This window comes from Protopterus annectens, chromosome 7.part0 (assembly GCF_019279795.1).
Source record: "Protopterus annectens isolate FY-2018-M chromosome 7.part0, PAN1.0, whole genome shotgun sequence".
Classification (NCBI taxonomy): Eukaryota; Metazoa; Chordata; order Ceratodontiformes; family Protopteridae; genus Protopterus; species Protopterus annectens.
Genome location: NC_056739.1, coordinates 873685380 through 873707519, shown reverse-complemented (window position 1 = coordinate 873707519; position 22140 = coordinate 873685380). Strand labels below are relative to the sequence as shown.

General features: G+C 41.7%; 1 protein-coding gene across 1 annotated transcript in view; it reads right to left on the bottom strand.

The window, feature by feature from the left end:
* The window catches only part of DPP8 (dipeptidyl peptidase 8), a 1004126-nt gene that overhangs the window by 582719 nt on the left and 399267 nt on the right, over window positions 1-22140 (bottom strand). The window contains exon 8 of the mRNA XM_044077448.1: window positions 6780-6841. Within this exon, the coding sequence (XP_043933383.1) occupies window positions 6780-6841 (62 nt within the window). The remainder of the gene's footprint in view (window positions 1-6779; window positions 6842-22140) is intronic.

Below are 22140 nucleotides of genomic sequence, written 5' to 3'. Positions count from 1 at the left end.
AATGTTTTGGAGGAGAAGGAAGGAGGTTTAAGGGAAGGTAGGAATTGATAAATGTATCTAATGTTAGATTGATGATAATCATACAAAATAATATGGGCTGTATAATGTTTGCAACTAGGAACATGCTAATATAGTTTGTTTTCTTTTTCTTTTATATAAATATATGTTGCCTATGTCTTAAGAGATAATTCAATAATAATGTTAAAAAAAAAGAGTTCCTACAATGACATACCAGGCACATTGACAGGTCCTGTGGCACGCTGGAAGGGTAGTCATCTTCTACATAAGTTTTTGAAGCCTCAAATACTTCTCCAAATCTTCCACAGTCACTGTTCAAATCACCCATTTGTCCCCACCCATATATACTCTATCTTTCCTTGCTGACACTTTCCTTATCATTTATCACTATATTTACCAGCAGACTATCACTTCTTCTGCCCACTACATTATCTTGGACCTTTTCCTTGTGTTACATATCAAGAGAACCCCAGGGATAGGAAATCAGAGAAGAGCATAATCATTGATGGTCAGTCCCTCTTACTCCTCAAAATGCTGCCACCAATTTGCTTTTATCAGGACTGCATCAAGGATGTTCTTCTTACTGATTTGGACTCTCACTATCTGCTTACACCTAGACTCCACCAAAGCTTGTATTTAATTATTATTCTCCCTCATAACCACAGAGATGCTCACATTCCAGTTCACTGCTAAAAGACCAAAGCCCTACATCACATGAACATACATAAGCATGAATGTCATCTTCAGTGTCATTACTTAATTATACATTAGGTTAAACTGCTAGACTCGAGGCCAGCATGTCGGTATTTCCTTACTATTCTTTGTCATCAATTGCTTCTACAGTGCTGTAAATCTCATTCCAAATGTCACACTATCACCTCACCACTTACTTTGCTCATTTTTTTCCTTTCAGTACATTCTGAACTTAAAAATCATCAGACCCTACTCATATGTTTCTGTTATGTCAGTAATACCTACATCATCTACTAGTACAGCTAGCAACTGACCTAATTTTAGCTAGGCTTGTGGTATTCAAAAACACACTACAGTCACCATTTCCTACCTTGTTCCCTTCATTAAGTCCTATTCTGGTACTCCCTTCCTAAAATTTGTGCCCTTTATGCTCTCACTAATGTCACTACTTCTACCTCTTGTGCATGCAGCATCCGATCATCATGTGTTTGTATGTGTGTTATATGTATGTACTTATGCATACAGACGTATATATTTATATACACATATACACAAACATATTCTTTGACAATGTATTTTTCAGTGACCCTACTCAGAGCACCAACCCTTTATTGATGCATAATTCTGTAACTCTGTTTTTCCTTGTTCAGCTTGCAAAGGTAATTGACAGCAACACAGAGAAAGCTAATATGCTTACCTGCATACTTGAAGATCACATAGTTCCATTTTTTTTTTTTTGCTCAGAGACATCAAATGCATCACGAAGATCACTTGCTCCCATATAAACACAAAATTTCAACCACTGCTTTAACTGTTTTCAACAGGGCTTGGCATACTTTATCCAGTAAAAAGGCTGCATACCAAAATTAACCCCCATTTTTTTCCAGATACATTCAAAGCCTTAAGGTCTAATAAAATCATCTGACATATGTAAACCAGTTATACTATTAAAAAACTCATCATCTCCCTTCTCCCTTGCACTTGTACTCCTTTTAAATACTTCATGTCATTACTTCTTCCTTCTATGTGCCCTTATCTTGCATGAGCAAGACCACTCAGAGCTCTTGACAAATTTTGTTCCTCTCACTTTCTTCAGATCAAGTATTCATCTCACCAGCACCAATGCTATTTTCTTCAACATTGTCTCTCCCCCTCTTCCATCCTGCTGCCACAATTTCAGGTCTCCGATTTTCGGGAGTACCCACACTTCTGCTGTTTTTGTTTATTTATTTCATTTTACATTTGTTTACTGGGTGGGTCTGACTGGGCCATTGGCCCTTTTTCAGCGGAGGCCTGGGGAGAAAAGCTCCATATTAGTTAAACACAATTACCAAAAAGACAGCAAAAACAAGAATGACAGAGCGTTACAAAATATAACAAGAATGCAACAACAAAAGAAAGACCTTAAAATAACAATATAAAAAAAGCATTGCATAGGTTAAGTATAACATTGTTTGAATGAAAAAGTATATAAAATGAGTTCTGTGGCAGAGAAAGACAAGTTAAACAAATTGCTAGCATGGAAAGTAAATTACATTAAGAGAAAAATGATAGAACAATGGTTAGATATTGTGACATAATTCAAACATGAAGAGAGAGACATACATTAAAAATGTAAAATAAAAAACAGCCAATTGCTGCACATGGTAGCCAAACTTATTCTTAGGCACTACATGATTAAGAACATAAAGGGAGAGATAGTTGGCACTGGAGTAAGTTGAAAATAGATAGGACTGGTTTGGATAGAGTGACAGATGGGTGGCAGAGTAGGAAGTTGAAAAATAGATTTAATTTGGATTAAGTGAGAGAAGGAAATAGTGTAGTTGTTTGACAGAGTTGGTAAAAAGAAAAATATGCTCACCCAGGCGTAATGCAGGACCAGAGCCAGTTATTTGTTAGTTGTTCCCTAAGAAGTTATTTGAATTTTTGGTGTGTTGGCAGTGTTTAGTATTTTCTGAGGCATGTCATTCCAGGATTTAAATATCTGTTTTGAAAACAAAGAGTCGCCATGTCAATTATTGGACTTTAAGTAGTTGTTTGCTGGAGGATCTCAGGGGTCTGGAGATGGCATGGGGTTGCACTAGGTTCTTGAGTGCAGGGCAGTGATCTGGGTAGTGAAAGACGGAGTGGGTGAAAGTTAGTTGGTTAAGGGATAGAAGACTAGGTAGTCCGAGACGTTTAAGCTGGTGTAGCATTGTGCAGTGGTTTTCCCTGTAGGGGAGGTTGGTAGCAAATTTGGCGATTTTATTGTAGCAATACTCCAGTTTGTTTACATCTGATTTTCTGAGGTTAGTGAATACTGGGGAGCTGTACAGTAGGGTGGAGAGCTGATGCCTCCTGGCTATGGAGTCGGTCAGGTATGGTTTAACTTTGTAGAGTGACCCTAGCTTAATATGGACCTTTTTGACAGTAAAAGCAAAGTGTTTGTAAAACTTTAGGTTGCTGTCAATTGTGACTCTGAGGAGTTCAGTGTGAAAGACAGGTTGATTTTAGTTTTATTAGAAGAGTAGATTGTGAAAGGGGAGAGTGATTGGGTGTTTTGCTAATAGTGAAGAGCATGAGCTTTTTTTATTTGGATTGAAAACCAGTTGGTAGTCTGAGAGATAGTTTGTGATATCTTGGGAGAGTTTTTTGTAGGAGTTCAGGTAAGGAAGGGGCTGAACATATAAGTGTGGAGTCATCTGTGTATTGTATTATAGCTGCCTGTCGGGTAGTTGTGCTGAGTCTGTTGGTGAAAATGGTGAAGAGTAATGGACCAAGAACTGAACACTGAGGTACACCCACTGAGACAGGCATTATGGTAGAGAGTTCATCTTGCCACTTAACTGCCTGTTGGTGGTCAGTTAAATAGCTTAGAAACTAGGAGAGGGTAGATTTGGTAAGGTTTAAGGAAACTAGCTCAATGAGTAGTTTTTGGTGGGCTACTATATCGAAGGTCTTAGATATATCCAGAAGGATAGAACAGTCTAGCTGGTTATTTCTGACTTTGTTGATCAAGTTTGTAAAGCTAACAACCACAGTTGTAGTACTATGTTTTAGTCTAAAACCATGTTGGGAAGCATACAGGAGGTTATTATTTAGTAGGTAGTTGAGAAGTTGTGCACGTACACATTTTTCAATTTTAGCTATAGGAGGGAGGATAGCAATTGGTCTGTAGTTTGAGAAATCAGTAGAGATACTGCTTTTGTGTAGAGGAATGATATTCTCAACAATGGAGCAACTGATTAGTAAAGATATGGGGTAGGAGATGGCGTATGCTGCTAATTTAAGGAATTCATTGGGTAGTTGGTTAGTAGCTAGGGATGAGAGCTTTAGTTTGGACAGAAGGTTTTTGATGGTATTAGTTTGATAGAAAAGGAATTTAGATTTCTTTCTGGAGCTGTGTGAAGGGTTATTGCTTTTTTTTCCCCTAGGGATAGTATGAAGTTGATAAAATGTGTACTGAACTGAGAGGCAATACTATCTGTGGCATTTGTTGTGTTTGAGATGGAGTTGTGCTCTGTCTGGGCTTAAGCAGTTGTTTGATGCTCCCCAGAATTTCTGCAGACTGTTTTGGTGTTTTTGTTGTATTGTTGTGTAGTGCAGTTTTTATCCTGCCTGATTTTCTTTTTAGCTAGATTTTGTAATTGTCAGAAAGTGAGAAGGGAGGCTTGGTCTTTGATGTTATGGTAGCTAGACCAGGCTCTGCCTCCCTGTTTGAGGAGGTTCTTGGTGTAATTAAAAAGCCATGGTATCTGTTTAGAGTTAGTGCAGCTCTTTCTAAGGGGAGCTTGGTTGTTTAGGATACTGAGGAATTTTTTACTGAAGTACTGCACAGCCGAACCTAGGAGGATATGTTTTAATGGGGACCAGTAGCATTGTTGCAAGAAGGACTTAAAGACTTCTGCGTAGGAATTTCTTTTGTTGCTGATGTGCTTGTAAATGATTCTTTTTGGAAGGCTTATGTACTGCTTTAGTAGGTAAGTGGGTAGATGGTCACTAAGAATGTCTGGGAGTCAACCAGCTTGGTGACAGAAAGAAGGTTTATTTGTTAGAGTCCAGTCTAATATTGACTGTTGAATCTTCAATAATGGATGAGTTGTTACCTGGGGGGATGTAGATGGCAATAATAATGATGTGCTTCTTAGGGTTATGTTGCATGCGAGAGATTAAAATTTCAGAATTTCTGAGATTTGGGGGGGGGTTAAGTTGAAGACTTTCCAATTTAATGGTTTCTTTGTATATTATGACTATGCCACTGCCTCACTTATGGGTCATATCTAGTCTGTGGATGTTATACCCATGGGTTAGGATTTCACTATTTGGTATGTGGGGTTTAGCCATGTCTCAGTTAAGATCACTAGATTGGGGGAGAATTGGGTGACAGTTGCATGGACTTCATGTGTTTTATTTAGGATGCTTCTCAGACTGATGTTTAATATAAGGAGGTCAGAGTTATTATTTGGGAGATTGATGATATTCGTAGAAGATAGCTGATGGGGGGTTTGGCTGGGGATTGAGGGCCAGGATTGGGGTGTATGTCCACTTAGTTTGATCTGGGTTAAGTATAAGAGAAATTGCTGTGTAAGTTTAACTAGCTTAGTGCATTTTTGTAGTGTGTAAGGAGTTGCCTGTGATTGTTTATATTTGAATGAGAAAAGTTCTGTTTTGGAACTATTATAAAGGTGTGATTATATGAAAATATTGGTTAAAGCTGTATGAGGTGTGGTGACGAAAGGGTCAGTGGGAGAGTATAAAGTATTAACTTGCTGGTTAAGATAGGATGTAGGGAGGTAGACGGTAATGAGTAAAGTAAGTAATGAAAAGAATTGTAGCACCATTTTGTTAGTAATTGAGGTGCAGTTGAGTAGTGGCTTTCTGATGGTGTTGGGAAGAGTTAATGAGGTGGGAGGATCTTGTAGGTAGTGACTGCAGTCAAAATGAGAAAGTAGTCCCTTCCATGGGGTGTGGTTAAATTATTAAATTAGTGTTTAGACTGCTGAGATTGGACAACTAGTGGAGGACATGTGAGCAGTGGATAAGAATAAATGTATGGGCATTGGGGTGGGTGGGATTTTGCGGTAGGAGAGCAGAGTGAGACCAAGCAGAGCAAGGGTGAATTGAGCGGGTAGAACCATGAGGCTGTCCAGGTAGCACAAGAACCAATGAGCCACCCTAAGAGTTAATGTAAGTGATTACTGTCAGCAGAGGTGGAAAAAAACTTTAGTTTCCCTCTGTTAGGGCAAGCTAGATAAACTGTTTTATTTGCTTCCCTTTATTTTTATTTTATGCATTACTTTATTTCTATTATTCAGTGTGGTTGGTTAAACTGTAGGATCCCGGTTAGTGAGCATGCCACTAGCTTAAAACAAACCACAAAGTATTCTGGTGGAATAAAAAGTGACAAATGAAAGGTTTACAATAACAACATATACTGGAGTCTTTTTCCAGGAGTCTCTTTGCTTTACTGTGTTTTGATTTTTTTGGTCACAGTTTATATTCTATGAGTTCCTGCTATATGGGAATGGACTATCTTGTTAGCCAAATGTGGTCGAGGTAACACTCATGCCGGAAGTGATGGTGCAAACTGGGTGCAAACTGGGGTCTTTTTCCAGGAGTCTTTTGCTTTTGCTGTGTTTTGATTTTGTTGGTCGCAGTTAACACTTTATGAGTTCCTGCTATACGGGATTGGATTATCTTGTTAGCTGAAACTGGTTGGGGGTAACATTAGCACTGGAAATAATGGTGAGACTGGCAAGCTCACTAAACTCAGGAATTCCCGGAGGTAGGGAAACTGATTTTTTTTTAACTCCTTTTACTATTAGTATTGAAGATTGTTGTGCTGATTACAGAAGTCAAAGATCACTGTACTTTACAGATGGAGGAATATTCCAAGATACCATAACCTTTGGCTTAGTATATATGCATATTTCTCCAAATATGCATTTTTAAGTTCTGCTATTCCAAGAATCACAATTATGATCCCTGGAATTTCGATACCCAGCAGTCCTATCATCTGATGCTGAAATCTATGAATAAAGTAAAACTATTGAAGGATAAAACTGAACAGCTGTGATAATTTAACATACCTTTCCTTCAGTATCAAGTCTTACTTCAGACATTTTCAATGTTGTTTTTGGATTTGAAGTACCTGTAATTAAGCACAAAAGGCTGCCACTTTATGACACACACTTCACAAGAGTAGTGTAAAAAATTAGTGCAAGTAGCTAATACACAGTAAAAATGCAAAAGAAAACCAAAATATTAGTAAGCCAAAGGAAGCTCTCCCAATCTGTTTTTTACAAATAATGGAAGAATGCATCAGAATATCACTGTGATGCTTCTAACATGCTAGGCGGTTCCAAATTCATCAAATATACAAGTATGTTAATAACATTACTGCTAGGACAAAAAGTATGTTCAGAGAAGGTTTTGTTGTAACTGACTAATCTAAACCAGGAAAGGACTTACAAGTAAAAAGGAAAAAGAAAATTCTTTTCACTTGAGCTGCACTATGCCTCCCTGCTAGAATTCCCTGAGTGCATAAAATCATCTGTCACAGAACAAGTAAAACAAGGAGTAAACAGCAGAAGTCATTAGTCTACAAACACATACAGAGTTATGTACTTACCATAACTTGGCATCTGTGCTATCCAGTGTCATTATTCCTCATAGATGGGTCTAGGATCTGAGCCGGCCACTCTTCAGAAAGATTCCCTTCCCATAATCCCTTGCTACCTTCTAACCCTCAGATCGAGTTTGCTAAATTAGCTGAAATGCAGAAAAACAGCATCTGCAACAGAAGTCAAAAACTTCTCGCTAGATCCAACCACTCCAGCCTCACCAGGCCTACCCAAAGGAAGGGGGAAGAAGGGAGGGAATGTGAGAAATCATGACACTAGAGAGCACAGATGCCAAGTTATGGTAAGTACATAACTCTATATCTGATACTATCCATGTCATTATTCCTCACAGACGAGACAGAGTCCCAGGTTACTATGTAGCCTGGGTGGCCTCAAGGAAGGATATGCTGGAGGATGGAGGAACCAAAGGAAGCCCTGCTCCTGAATACTAAGTCCAATTTGTAGTGCAAAATGAAAGTGTGTGGATTAGACCAAGTTGCAGCAGCGCAGATCTTATCAAGGGAAAGTCTATCCAAGAAGGCCAAAGAGGTAGCAACAGACCTAGTGGAGTGGGCTTGAACTGGTCTGGATATTTCTAAATTCCAACTAGAATAACCGCAGGAAATCAACCAGCAATCTACCTGGAGATAATTACTTTGGATATTACCTGCCCCTTCTGTTCTGGGAGATAAGCACAAAAAGTTGGTCCGACTTTCTGAACTCCTCAGTCCTTGCAAATAGAAACACAATTGTCTGTGGACATCTAAACAATGCAAGATATATTCTTCTTTATTAGATTAATTAGGAAAGAAGATCGGTAGTTGAATCGACTGACTTGAGATTTGCTTCAGAAGCCACTTTGGAGAGAAAGAAAAAATTTGTTCTAAGAGACACCCTGTCCTTGTAAAAAATCATAAATGGGGGCTTAGTGCACATAATTTGTAGTTCCAAGACCTTCTTGGCAGAAGTAATGGCTACTAAAAAGGCTGTCTTCCAGGACAGGAATTTAATTACGCATGAACTAGCAGGTTCAATTTTTTTTGAGTTACAGACTGCAGCACCAAAGTCAAGTCCCATGGAGGTGATGGAGCCTTAATGGGAGGCCTTAAGAAGGAAAACTCCTTTCATAAAGGCTTTGCACAACTTGGAAGAAAAGTTAGGCTCACTGCTGACATGGAAATTAGAGGTGGCAGCCAACTGGAGCTTAATAATAGAGAAACTTGCCCCATCCTGAGAAAGAGAAGATAAGAGCAAGATATCAGGAATAGGGACTAAAAAGGGATCTAGATTCCACTGTCTAGCCCAAATGGAAAACCTTTTCCACTTGATGGAATACACTGTTTTTGAAGACGGTTTATGAGAAGCCAAAATAATGTTCCACATCAGGGAAGGAAGCCTGGACTGTGTCAAGATTACTGGAACTGGAGAAACCATGTGGTTAGAAGAAGGGTGCCAAGATTGGGAAGTGAAAGCCCCCAGGAGTGGGAGATGAGATTCAGATTGGGATCCAGTATCCAAGGAGGATACGTCAGATGAGACCTTAGGAAGGAGAACCATGCCTGAAGAGGCCAAGAAAGGGGCAATGAGGATGAGACAGCTCTTCAGGCAATGAGATTTCTGTAAAATTTTGGGTATGAGGGAAAAGGAGGGTAAGCACAGAGGAGACCCGGAGGCGAAACGTGAACAAGAGCATCCCTGGGTGAATCCCCTAATGGGGGAATCAGGGCAAAGTAATTGCTGAATTTGTGACTGTTGCAGTCATTACATTTGGGTAGATTCAGGGACCACTCATGAGGACTCAAGATGGACCTGCTGAGTTTATCGGCCAGCACATTGGAACTCCTGGGTATATGAGCTGCAAGAAGAAAGCACATGGAGGACATCGCCCACTCCCACACTCTCATGACCTCTCTGCACAGATGATAAGACCGTATTCTCCTTGCTTGTCTGAATTGCTATGGTCTCTTAACGGAGGCAGTCCTGAAAGGCTTACAATGTTAACAGGACTGCTCTCATCTCCAGGATGCTTATGTGCAATTTGGTCTCTACAGGCAACCACATGTCTTGAACCATCCTGCGCCGAAAATCCCCCCCATCCCAATAGGGAGGCATCTGTGGTCACTCTGGCCTTAGGCAGGGGAGGACAAGAAGGCCTGACTAGAAAAAGGAAGGTCCTCAGACTGAAGCCACAACATAAGACAATCCCTGCACACCTGTGTCAATTTTATTATCATAGACATGGACTGAGACAGAAAGGACCACTGGACTGCCAGGGTCCCTTGGAGAGCTCACGTACAATACCTGGTGAGTGGCACCAAATGAATGGCAGCTACCATTGAGCCTAGCACTTTGAGAATCAAATGAACTGGCAGGCATGTTAGAGTCATCAAAAGAGAAACTTGTTCCTGAATCAGCTGTACCCTGCAGGTAGGCAGTGCTGCATTCTCTGATACCGTGTCCAACAGGAATCCAATGAATTCTAGGTTTTGGCTTGGAACTAGATTTGACTTGGGCAGGTTCACTTTGATGCCTGGATGCTTTAAAAGCCCTAGGACATACCTGGTCACCAGTGTTAGTTGATGCCTCGTAGAAGCTGTAAGAAGCCAATTGTCCACGTATTGAAAAACCTGGAAATCTTGCAGCCGGAGGTGAACTACAACCACTGCCATACATTTGATAAACACCTGGGGGGCTGTGCTAAGTTCAAAGGGCAGGGCTCTGAACTGATAATGATTGGCCTGTAGCTGACAGCTGGGAGAATGGAATACAGTAACCCTTGGAAATGATTTTAACACCCACTGATCAGAGGTGAGACTTGTCCAGGCTAGTGGATGAAGAGATAGATGACCCCCTCGACTGCCTCCAGGGAAGGACAGTTGGACAGCGCATCAGGAGCGCTGGGTTTCTCCGAGAAGGGTTCTCGGGAGCCCTGATTTTGTGAACCTCCTCTGCTCCTAGGGTGGCATCTACCACTGAATCCCCTGCCCTGGCCTGTGAAAGAAGATTCATGTGGAACATCCTGAAAGGAAGACTGAGTTCTCTAGAACCAAAGCTTTTTACTTCCTCACTGGGTCTTAGAAAAGGACATCTGGGGAGTAGAAAATCTGATCCCTACTACGAAAAGAGTCTTGCCTTCCTGCTCACTGTGGGTTAAGGTCTCTTTAACAGATGGTCCATACAAAGTGGAACCGTCAAAGGGGTGTTAGTAAAGGATGCCTTAAAGGGTTCCGCGAACCTGCAAAGGCGAAGCCAGGCATGCTGCCTGATAGAGATGCCTGTGCCTGCAACTCAAGAGGTGGCCTCCGCAGTACTAGAGATCAGCCTCATAGAGGCATTCACTAAGGAAGTGAGAGTGGACAGCTTGAGAGAAACTTGAAGCTCTTTGGAGGCAACAACTCCAACAGGGAAGTGGCACGCTCTGAAACCAAATCCCTCTGAAGCCGGGTAAAGTTGGTCTCACAGGTTCCACCTTGTCCATCTCCTTCCACATCTGGAGTAATTCAGCAGGAAACAAGATCAGAGGGTTAGAGGGTATCAAGGGGTTATGGGAAGGGGAGGAGCTTGAGCTCTGAATCTGTCTGAAAAGTGGCTCTCTCGGACCCCAGACCCATCTGTGAGGAATATCGACACAGATAGCATCAGATCAAATAGTTACAACAGCAAAATTATGTCTTAAATCCACTAAATGATTTTATAAGCACAGACCTTTCCCCTTTACATTGCTACACACTGATTTTTTTTTTTAATTTATTTTTCTTACTATAGCAACTCAGGCAACTCATGAGTGTTATGTTAGCTGGCACAGATACAGGGATTGCTGCTGTTTAATCAATCCTTTATCTTTGTGATCGCAGGACTTAACACACTCAGCTTGTTTGTCAACAAGTGTTTCTTTAAGTTTTTGCAAATTCATATTCATTACTTCAGCAATGCTCTCTATCCATCTTAGACTCTGTTGCCCCTTCTCCTTTTCAATCTTTCCTATTATCAATGTCTTTACTACTGAATCCTCTTTGCATTAAGTAGCCACAGTATTTGCATTTTAATTTTGCTATTAGACATTCCAGTGAACAGTCTGGGTTTATTTCCTTATATATTAACACATTTGATGATGCTGCAGTCCACAGGACTCTCAAAAGTTTTCTCCAACCCCATATTCCAAAACCATTAACTTTCCATCATTCAGCATTCCTTACAATCCAGCAATATCAGCCATATGTCATTAATGGCAAAAAGTACAGTCGTGTACACTTACCGTAAATGTAGATGTTCGAGTCTGTTCACTGTTGCAGACATTACATTTGGGTAATCTGCTGGCAGGTTGCCCTCAGTCAGCCTGATTAACAAAGTCTTGGGTCCTGCATCGGTTGCTGTCCCTTCTTCCATGATGTCAGGTTGTCAGGGGTATAAAACATGCAGCCGACGCCATTACATCAGTTTTTCTTGCCCCAGATGTCAGGTGCTCCCCAAATGGGGAGAAATAAAATTAAAAACACAAAAGATATACCTCCAATCCCAAAAGCAAATACACCAAAAGGGCTTTTAAGCATAGTGAAAGAAAATAGAGGTATAGCCAGAGAAAAATAGGGGAATGGAGGGAGGGTAACCAGGACTGCAACAGTGAATACACTCGAACATCTACATTTATGGTAAGTGTCCACAACTGTACTATGTTCTTCGTGTTTCACTGTTGCAGTCATTACATTTGGGTAGATTCCCAAAGCTATGGATGGGTGGAGGAAATTATACAGCATTAGGACCAGCTATAAGGCCCTGCAGGACAGCAGTGACAAAGCCAGCTCTGGATTTAGAGAAAAGTGGTAAATGGTAATATTTAGTGAACGTATGAACTGAGCTCCAGGTAGCAGCTTCTAGAATGCCCTGGTAGGAACACCCCTGAAAAAGGCTGTAGAAGTAGATGCAGCCCTGGTGGAATGGATCTGATCCCCTGGGGGATAGTTTTTCCATGGTGCATATAGCAGAAACTAATACAATGGCTTATCCATTTGGAAATGGTTTGCTTTGAAATAGCCTTTCCCTCTGTCCCTGCAGCAAATGCCACCAGCAGTTATTCAGATTTTCTTTGAGATTTTGTCCTGTTTAAGTAAAATCTAAGTTGTCTGTGTACATCCAATGAATGCAGAATCTGCTCACCCTTGTTCTGTGGAATGGGAAAAAATGTTGGCAAATGAATGGTCTGATTAAGAGCCACACTGGATACCACCTTAGGCATGAAGGATGGATTGGTCCTGAGAGATACCCTGTCTGCATGAAAAATTATGAAAGGATCCACTGCCATAAGAGCCTGTAATTCAGATACCCTTCTAGCTGAAGTGACTGCTAAAAGGAAAGCTGTTTTCCAGGAGAGAAATTTTAAGTCTGCAGTAGCAGCTGGCTTGAAAGGAGGGAGAGTGAATTTTTTCCAATACAAAATTGAGGTCCCAGGCAGGGGTTGGAGCTCTCCTGGGTGGTCTTAAGTTTTTGGCCCCTCTGAGATACTGCTTTAGCAGAGGATGAGAGAATAGGGGAGGTTCTGTGTCATAATGAGCTGAAATGACTGAGGCATGGATTTTTATGGAAGAAAAGGACAGGCCCTTGTGAAGCATCTCAATTAAGTATTGCAAAATCTGAGGAATGTTGGGTACTGCTGTGCTTATCCCTTGAGATTGATTCCAGGCACAGAATCTTTTCCATTTGTCAGCATAAGATTTTCTAGTACTAGGACTTCTCGCCTCCAAAATGACATCCAACACAGGTTTGCTGAGGGATGCTAAGGGTGAATTTAGGTGATTAGCCACAATGCAAAATTCAAAGTTTGGAGCTGCGTGTGCAGAATTTGATTGTTCTGCTGAGACAGTAAGTAAGGTATCTGAGGCAGGTGCCACGGTGGAAGGTGTGACACATTGCGCAGGAGTGGGTACCAGTGTTGGCGAGGCCAGTCTGGAGCAATCAAAATCATTTTTGGCTTGTCCTTTTTGACTTTTAGTAGAACTTTGGAGAGCAGAGGCAGAGGGGGAAAGGCATAGACTGATAGGTGTTTCCAGCTGAAGGACAGAGCATCCACTTTCCAGGCTTTTTTGTGACGAGTTCTTGTGCAAAATTTGTCCAACTGATAGTTGTGGGGTGAAGCAAAAAGATCTATGTCTGGGCTCCCCCATTTGTGTGTCAACATGTTGAAAATCCATGGTTCCAGTTTCCACTCATGAGGGTCCATGAGATTTCTGCTTAGTTCGTCTGCCAGAGTATTCAGCTTTCCTGGCAGGAATTGAGCTTGTAGTGGTACTTGATAGGTCAAGGCCGTGTTCCACAATGTCATGGCTAGTTTGCAAAGGGGGTAGGAGTGTGTACCCCCCTGCTTGATTATGTACCACATAACTATGGTGTTGTCTGTCTTTACCAGTAACTGTCCTGGATGAAGGTAGTCCTTGAAGGCTGTCAGTGCATTCTGTACAGCTAGCATTTCTTTTTGATTGATATGAAGGTGTATTTGATTTGGGCTACATTTGCCCTGAATGCACTTCCCTGCCAGATGTGCCCCCCAAGCACAGTCTGATGAGTCTGTAGTTAGGGTTTGGGCGGCAGGGGGTGGTGTGAATGACAGTCCCTTGTTTTGGTGGCAGGCCTTTGCCCACCATAGAAACTCTAGTTGCAGGCAAGGAATGAGAGAAATCATTGTTTCCAGGCTGTGACAATGCTGACTCCATAGACTTTTCAAGTACCATTGAAGTTTCCTCATATGCAGTCTTGCATATGGAATTAGAAGAATGCAGGAGGCCATGAACCCCAAAGCTTGCAGTATTAGCCTTGCAGAAAGCAGGGTTTTTGTGGCCACCTGTTTGAAGCAAGTCACCAAATGAATTTGCTTCTCTGGCGTAAGGAAAGCCATCTGGGCAGTTGTATTCAAGCTTGCACCCAGGAATGTAATTTTTTGAGAGGGTACCAGTTGTGATTTCTTTTCGTTTATAGTGTACCCTAGACAAGTTAGAACCCTTTTTACAAACGCCAGATGGTTTAGAAGAATGGCCTGGTTTTCTGCCCGAATTAGACAGTCGTCCTGGTATGGATATATCTGAATATTTCTTTGCATGCAAAATGCAATTACTGGAGCCAGGCACTTTGTAAAGACCCTGGGCGCAGTAGATAAGCCAAAGGGCAGTGCAGAGAACTGGTAATGCAAGTAGCCTGCTTTGAAGTGGAGGTATCTACTGCAAGATTTCCTGATTGGGATATGCAGGTAAGCCTCTTTTAAATCTGGAGTTGCCAACCAAGCATCTTTGCCTAGCATAGGAAGTAACTGGTGAAGTGTCAGCATCTTGAATTTTGGAATGTCCAGAAAGGTGTTTAGAGTAGATAAGTCCAGAATTGGATGCCATGATTTGTCTTTTCTGGGTACCAGGAAAAGTCTTGAATAGAAACCTTGTCCCTTTTCCTCTCCTTGTACTGGTTGAATATCCCCATGCTCATGAGGGAAAGCACTTGTTTCTGGGCCTCTGCACACTGATTTGGGGGCAGGTCTGGCCATCCGTTTGGAGTTCGCAATGTGTGGAAATGAAATCTGTATCCCTGGGATACTATATTTAAAACCCATTTGTCATGGGTTATAAGTTGCCAGTTTCTTGCATGAAAAGCCAGTTTTCCCCCCAAAGAGGTGGCCAAAAGGTAAGTGCTTGGTAAGTGTAAAGGGAAGTCATTGAGACTGCTTACCATAGGTAGGTGGCTTGTTGTTTCCAGATTTGGAAGAGGAGGCACCCCATTGCTTTGTTCTGAAAGTCCCTTGTGACTGAAACCTGGAGCCTTTGAAATGTCTGGGTTTGACTTTAGTGGCTCTCGAAGGAACTGGAAAGGACCAGCTCTTAGTAGGCCAGTGCCTACTAAATCTTGGAGGTTGCATTTATACGAAATCTTTCACAGTTTGCATAGATTTAGCTTTATCTTTCATCTTTTTTAAAACTTCTTCAGCCTTATTACCAAAGAGACGGTCCTGTTGTAAAGGAGCATCCAACAAATTTGCTTTAACATGATCAGGCAGATTTTGCTTTTTGAGCCAAGCATGCCTTCTTAGCACAGACCCAGTTACAGCAGCCCTACAAGAAGCCTCCAAAGAATCAAAACCACATTGCAAAGTATGTTTTCCAACTTGTTCAGCTGAATGCAATAAATCCTGTAAATCTTTGTTTTCCACACAGTCAGAAATTAACATCATTTTCTGTTTAAGCAGTCCCATGATATGCTGTTGATATTTTAGCATATGAAATTGACAGTTTAAAGCCCTGATTGCCAGTGTTGCAGTAGTGTAAACCTTCTTACCCCATCTATCCATCTCCCTGGAATCTCTATCAGAAGGGGTAGAATTTTTAGCAGTAGAAGCCTTAATGCCCTTGGGACCCTGAGAAATGGTTTCAGGATCTGCAACAGGATTTTTGAAAATAAATTTGTGGGAGTCAGGAACCCTGTAGTATCTGTCTGACTTACAAGAAGCCGGAGACAGAGAATGAGGAGCTATACTAGATTCTGAAAAAACATCATCAACAATGTCTAGAACAGGAGGTATAGCCAAAGGCCTATGATGAGGAAGTAGTAGAAAATCCCTAAGTCTCTTTTTAGATTCAGAGAAATCCTGACTTTCCCAGTGGAAATGTTCCCTTAAGGTATGTAAAGTTTCCCCCCCAAAAAAAATCCTCAGGGGGAGAAGCAGAAGGAATAGAATCTTCTGCATCAGAGTCCTCATAAGTAGGTATAGACAATTCCTGGTCATTAGAAGAGTCAGAAGAAATAGAATTCTGTTCAGAAGATTCATAATCAATGTCTTGCCTAGGCGTCTTAGAAGGGGGGGGGGGTTTGACTACCCCTGATCAGAGTAATTAAATCTTCAGCCATTTTGATAATTGTTTTTTAGGCATAGGGGCCTGCACATGTGGCCCAGGCATCGTTTTTTTAGGCATAGATCAAGAATTTGGCCTTAGTTTCGAAGATGGTGTCGGTCTAATAATACAAATCTGTAGGCCTGAAAACACCCTCAGAAGCCGGTGCCTGCACAGCAGCTCCGGACCCATCCAAGGTAGAGACATCCGCGGGTTCCATAATTGAAGCCTGTCTCTGTCTTTTTCTTTGCATTTTTTAGGAATTCCGGTAGTCGGATTACTAACCGATGACATTTCTGGATAATTAAAGCATGAGCCACAATATTTAGAAGCAAAAATGTACCAACGTTTGATAGTGCGTTGATTAAATAAAGCACAAAACCGACAGCAAGGTACGTTGTGGTCAGGGCCTATGAAAATCCTTATGAGGTAGCTGCTTCCCACAAGTAATACAATTATTAACTTTTACTGACATTGGTAAGGAACAAGAAAAAGTTTCCCCAACGGAGTACTCAGCTTTTTAGTTGAAGAATTCTGATCTGAAACTCGAAAACGAAAATTTCAGGAGTCGGCCGACCGGCACTTGCGAATTGCTTCTGCTTTGGGTACCGCGCAGCAAGAAAGACTGATATAATGGCGTCGGCTGCATGTTTTATATCCCTGATGACCTGAATTCATGGAAGAAGGGACAGCAACTGACGCAGGACCCAAGACTTTGTTAATCAGGCCGAATGAGGGCAACCTGCCAGCAGATTACCCAAATGTAATGACTGCAACAGTGAAACACAAAAAACATCCATAACTCCAACTATACAGATATTTGTTGCCAACATGGGTTCTTTAAAATCATGTCAGTTTTAGTTGAAATAAGTAAGCATAAGGGCTTAAGTCACAATCTGCAGAGATCTCAAGAGCCCAAGAAAGTAATAACTGTCACTGCCCCAATTAACTCTCCAGCTGTCTGCAAAGAACTGTTAGTGAAAGATGGCATCAATTTATTTTATTTTACTTTTTAATATGGTACAGCAAAGCAACCTTTGCACTTTATACTTTCAGTTTCATCAATAGGCTTTTCATATCTTTCTCACTTTCAGCCATCTGACTAGTATTATCAGCATATCAGAGGTTGTTAATCTTTCTTCTAGCAACCTAGCATTCTATACAATATATTTAGCATGTAAATTAAACAAGGATAACTATATACAAACCTTGTTGTATTTCTTTCCAAGTTCTGACTGAATCTCCCTACTAGTGTTTCCTAACTGCATAAAATCGTGTCACAGGATGAGTAAAATGAGTAAACAGCAGAAGTAATTGTCGACAGATACACACACACAAGCGCATGCATGCACGCACACACACACACACACACACACACACACACACACACACACACACACACACACAAAAACATAATTAAAATGCAAACAATATGTTTGGGGTCAAATAAATGATTTTATAAACGCAACTCTTTCTCTCAGATTGTCACAATCTAGATTTGCTCAGGATTTAACAACCTATGAAATATACATCTGATTACCAAATGCTCATAAGCTGATAAACAGGCTTGTAAGACTTTGCATTTCAAAAATACTGCTATCATTTGGAGTAGCAGAACTGGGTTGCAGCAAAATATGCTAGGCTATCAACTCCAGCTTGTGTACATCTTGGTGTAAAAAGACTATGCAGCTCCAACAACAGAATGACAGCTGTAGTATTATCTTTTAGTTAGTGCCACAAATAAATCATAGGTTCATAGGTATATACTAGGTTAACAACTACAAGGGCTTTTATAAGCTTAGTCATGCAATACAATCTGTCTCCCTATGTATTATGGGCATTTATTAGGAGGGGGTATGTTCATTAGGAAGTTTCTAGATGTTATGTAGGGGTGTAGGCATTACTGTCTGCCTCTATCTATCAGAGACATGGGAGCCAGACCTGGGGCAAATTTCTGATTTCCCATCCATTGATCAAGGTTATGCTTAAATCAAGAGCCCACTCCAGAGCACTGGGATCCTCTGAGACACATATTGGTCTCACCAACATGTCATATTTATGTCACAAGCAAAATCTGAATCCTTGGATCTAGTGGCTGTAATGATGATTATTTTTGTGGATGTGAAAAAGGACCATCAGAGCTGGATCTGAGGATGCTTAGTGCCAGGCACAGATTGCCTCTCAGTAACCTGTAGGAGAGAGATTACAGAGACAGGGCTTTAAGGTAATCCCTATAGGACAATGTATTTATACCCTGGATTATCCTCATAAGGAAATTTTGTGGATTCTAAATGCCACATTTGTCTGGTCAGGTATATGTCATGCTGAAGGGGGCATTATACTCAATGTTGAATCTGAAAAGGAATGAATAAATTGGCACTATGACTTCCTTGGACCTGGATGCCATGCCCTAACTTATAAATTGGGCGACACAGAATGATTTTCTTACTAACCTGGCCACATGTTGGTCAAACTTCAGATTACTGTCTACATATGTTCACAGATCGCTGAATACTAGATCAACTCTTACAGGTGTTTTATAGATGGAGTCTTCCAGTTGTTGCCATTCTCATGGACCTATGACAACAAGTGTACACCTGTAAGTTATACAACTTGGTCAGAGTATATGTCTGCAAGTGCATCCACATGAGCTAGTGCATGAATGTCCTTGGCTGATGCATAAGTTTCAGCACTGCCACTTCTATCTGGTAGCTACATATCTCTCTGCTGTCATGCTGTGACCATTTCATATTGTCCTACACTGAGCAATGAACACGTAACTACTTCCAACCTTCCTGCATCACTGTGCTGAGGGTTACAAGTGCTGTATACATGCCGCACCTCTCCCCATGAACTACAAACAAAGCCATGCTATGACTTATATAAAGGAGCCACTGTGTCCTCTGTAGCATGCCTTGCACTGTGTGTGTGTGTGTGTGTGTGTATATGTGTGTGTGTGTGTGTGTGTATATATGTGTGTGTGTGTGTGTGTGTGTGTGTGTATATGTGTGTGTGTGTGTGCGCGCGCGCGCGCAGGCCAAAGTGTAACCCCCTCACAACTAGAGATGTACCATTCATGTACATGTGCTGCATTACCTGCCACCATGAGCATCCCCATCACTGGAAAAATACTGTCATGCCCTTGTGTTGTGCTGCCTGCCACAGTGAGACCCTCAGCTATACAGTTACTTTTCGTGCACTTCTGGTATGATACATCACCCACATCTATTTGTTCCTCATTATCCCTGTTGCAGCCATCCATAAAGGGTGCTCACTAAAGTGCAGTGGTACACTACCAGGCATTTTGTCTCCCCCCACACTTAAAACATTATCAAAGTTCAGTGTCTTTTCCACTGAATTCCTATTCCTAAATTGCTCATATTAAAGCAGTCTTCTGGAATATGCAAACACACCTTTTAATAAGCTAAAATGGGCAGCACACTTCAGCAATTACCTATTGAGTGAATTATATGCTACCATAGTGTATTGAGCTATCACACCCATGCAGTACTAGCATGGTCTTACCTTCCTATTCCTAAGCTACTAGATGTGTGAACACCATGCTCACTTACAAAGCCTGCTTAGCCCACATCACTGCAGTTCTGTGCTACTAATTCTTTCTTTAGCATACCACTGCTGCCAAACGGTATGTGTCATACAATGTCCAAAAGTGAAGCCATGCACATGGAGTTAGCATTTTGTTCTTTGGTAAGACCATTACAGTGAGTATGGCCTCTTAGGCTCTGCTCTCATCAGGAATTCTGTCTGGTGTGAGCATGAAACCATGATTTTCCTGTATCTGCTGCAAAGAGAGAATCAAAAGTACCTGGTGAGAACCTGCTGTATAAAGTAAATGCCTGACATCAGCTTATCAGGATGGTGAATAATACCAATGGCATTACCCATTCTGGTAAGCAGTGCAAGTAATACTAAAGTGACGTATGATGGTACAACACTAACTGGATTCAACAGTGGGAAGGAATTGTGTGCCAACCTTCTGCAGCAGGTACTATATATATCTGTTTTTTTTTCCAACTGTCTAGATTCCTTGCCTTCTATAAACAAGTTCATAATATATTGAATTTTACCTACTTTCTTTTACAGTGGCTGAGGAGTGGGAGTTCAACAAGGAAGCCTATCTTGGGAGAGCGATATGACCCTCCCGATAGCAGGGTAAGTATAATGTGGACACTGTCCACAATTGTTCTGTGCAACCTCAGTCCTGCCCGAAACATACATCAAATTTCTTTTATTTGTTTTCTCACTAGTACAGTTCTATACCTGGTACAGGTTGAGCAGCAGCAGCAAGCATCTGGATCTGTGCCAGCTGACATATCTGGCATTGGGTCACCAGCAGTTGCCTGGCCTGTCTATCAGCAGTGGGTGGCTGTCACCCTGAAGAAAGTGATATAGAGAGCTTGCTGCTGGTCTCTGTGGCCACCTTTCACAAGCAGGAGGTAAAGGCTTCCTCTACGAGAGTAGCCTGGTGGGGGTTACCAATGGTCATCTGGTGTCAGGTGCAGATGTTAGCTGTTTCTGAGGTACAACAGCAGTTGGACATCCAGTTAGATACTGCAGAGTACATCGTAGTGTAGCTAGTAGAGTTGTGCAACTAGCTATCTCTGGCCACTGAGCCACCACTGGCACAGCCTGTCCATGACATCAGACACAGAGTTGACTGATGGCTGGGTGGGCTCTCCTCAGGACCAGTCATTCCTCCTCTTCAAGATCTATCCTCCATCCTGGTATTCCCCTCCTTTATATGTCATTTTCCATATGTGGTTAGTAGTCCTAACCAGCCCATCACCAGATATTCTTCTTCTGTATGCTTTCACCTAACCACTGCTGTCTCCACCTTATGAGTCATACTGCCCCCATGTTGATATTCTATATGTTCTTTCCTGTCCTTGCTGCCTTCCCTACTACCTCTATTCATCTCACACAACCTTGTTATGTTCCCCACCTACCGTTCTTCTTCAGATATTCAAAATTAGAGCCTCCCCAAAAAAACTACATGCCCTTCTTCCTCCCACACATCATTCCTTATGGTTACCCTTGTATGGGTTCCTATGCTTGAAATTCTCCCATTTCTACCTTTACTGCCTTTCACTTTTCTCCCCATTGACATCATGGACAGTGTTAGCATTTTCTATTTTGGCTCAATGCATCTTCCGCACACTACCTGAATTATAGCTATGAGGCACTTTGTTGCACACATGAGCAAGCACAGTCTTGGGCACATCACCTTGATAGGAATGCAGATAAGTATCAGGCAATCAGCTGGCAAACCATTACAAGCCTAGCCAAAAAACCATATTCCAAAAATCCCTCTAGTCTCAACAGTCTCAAGGAGATCAAGACAAGATAGACCGGGGGGGGGGGGGGGGAACTGATGTGAGTTTTCCCATCCAGTTATCAAGGTTTTCCACAAAGGTGGAAAGGAAACTACTCTGCTTGACATGCATCTGTTTTTTGGGCATAGAGGCCTGTCCACGTGGCTCTTGAGTTTGTTTCTTTGCTTTAGAAAGTGCTTTAGTCTTTACCTTTGAAGCTGAGGTTGGTTTAATGTAAAGATGTTTAGGTCTGAATACACCCGCAAAAGCCGGTGCCTGCTCAGCGGCTCCGGACCCATCTGAAGGAATAGTATCCGAGGCACCAATACCTTGAGTTTCCAGCGGCATGGCCGACTCCACGTGGGAGTCGGTAGCGGCCTGCGACTCTAACGTAGTGGGCATCAGGGGCTACGAAAGCGCCTCACTGAGAACCGGCGACTGGCTTAGGAGAAGCTTCGTCGTCGGTTTTGGGCCTTGGTTGTCTATCTCTCTCCTTTTCTTTGCATTTTTTGTGAACTCCGGTAGTCGGATGGCTATCCGACGACATTTCTGGATAATTAAACTGGCGTCCAAAATAGTTTAAAGCAAAATCATACCGACGCTTAATAGTGCGTTGGTTAAATTTAGCACAAA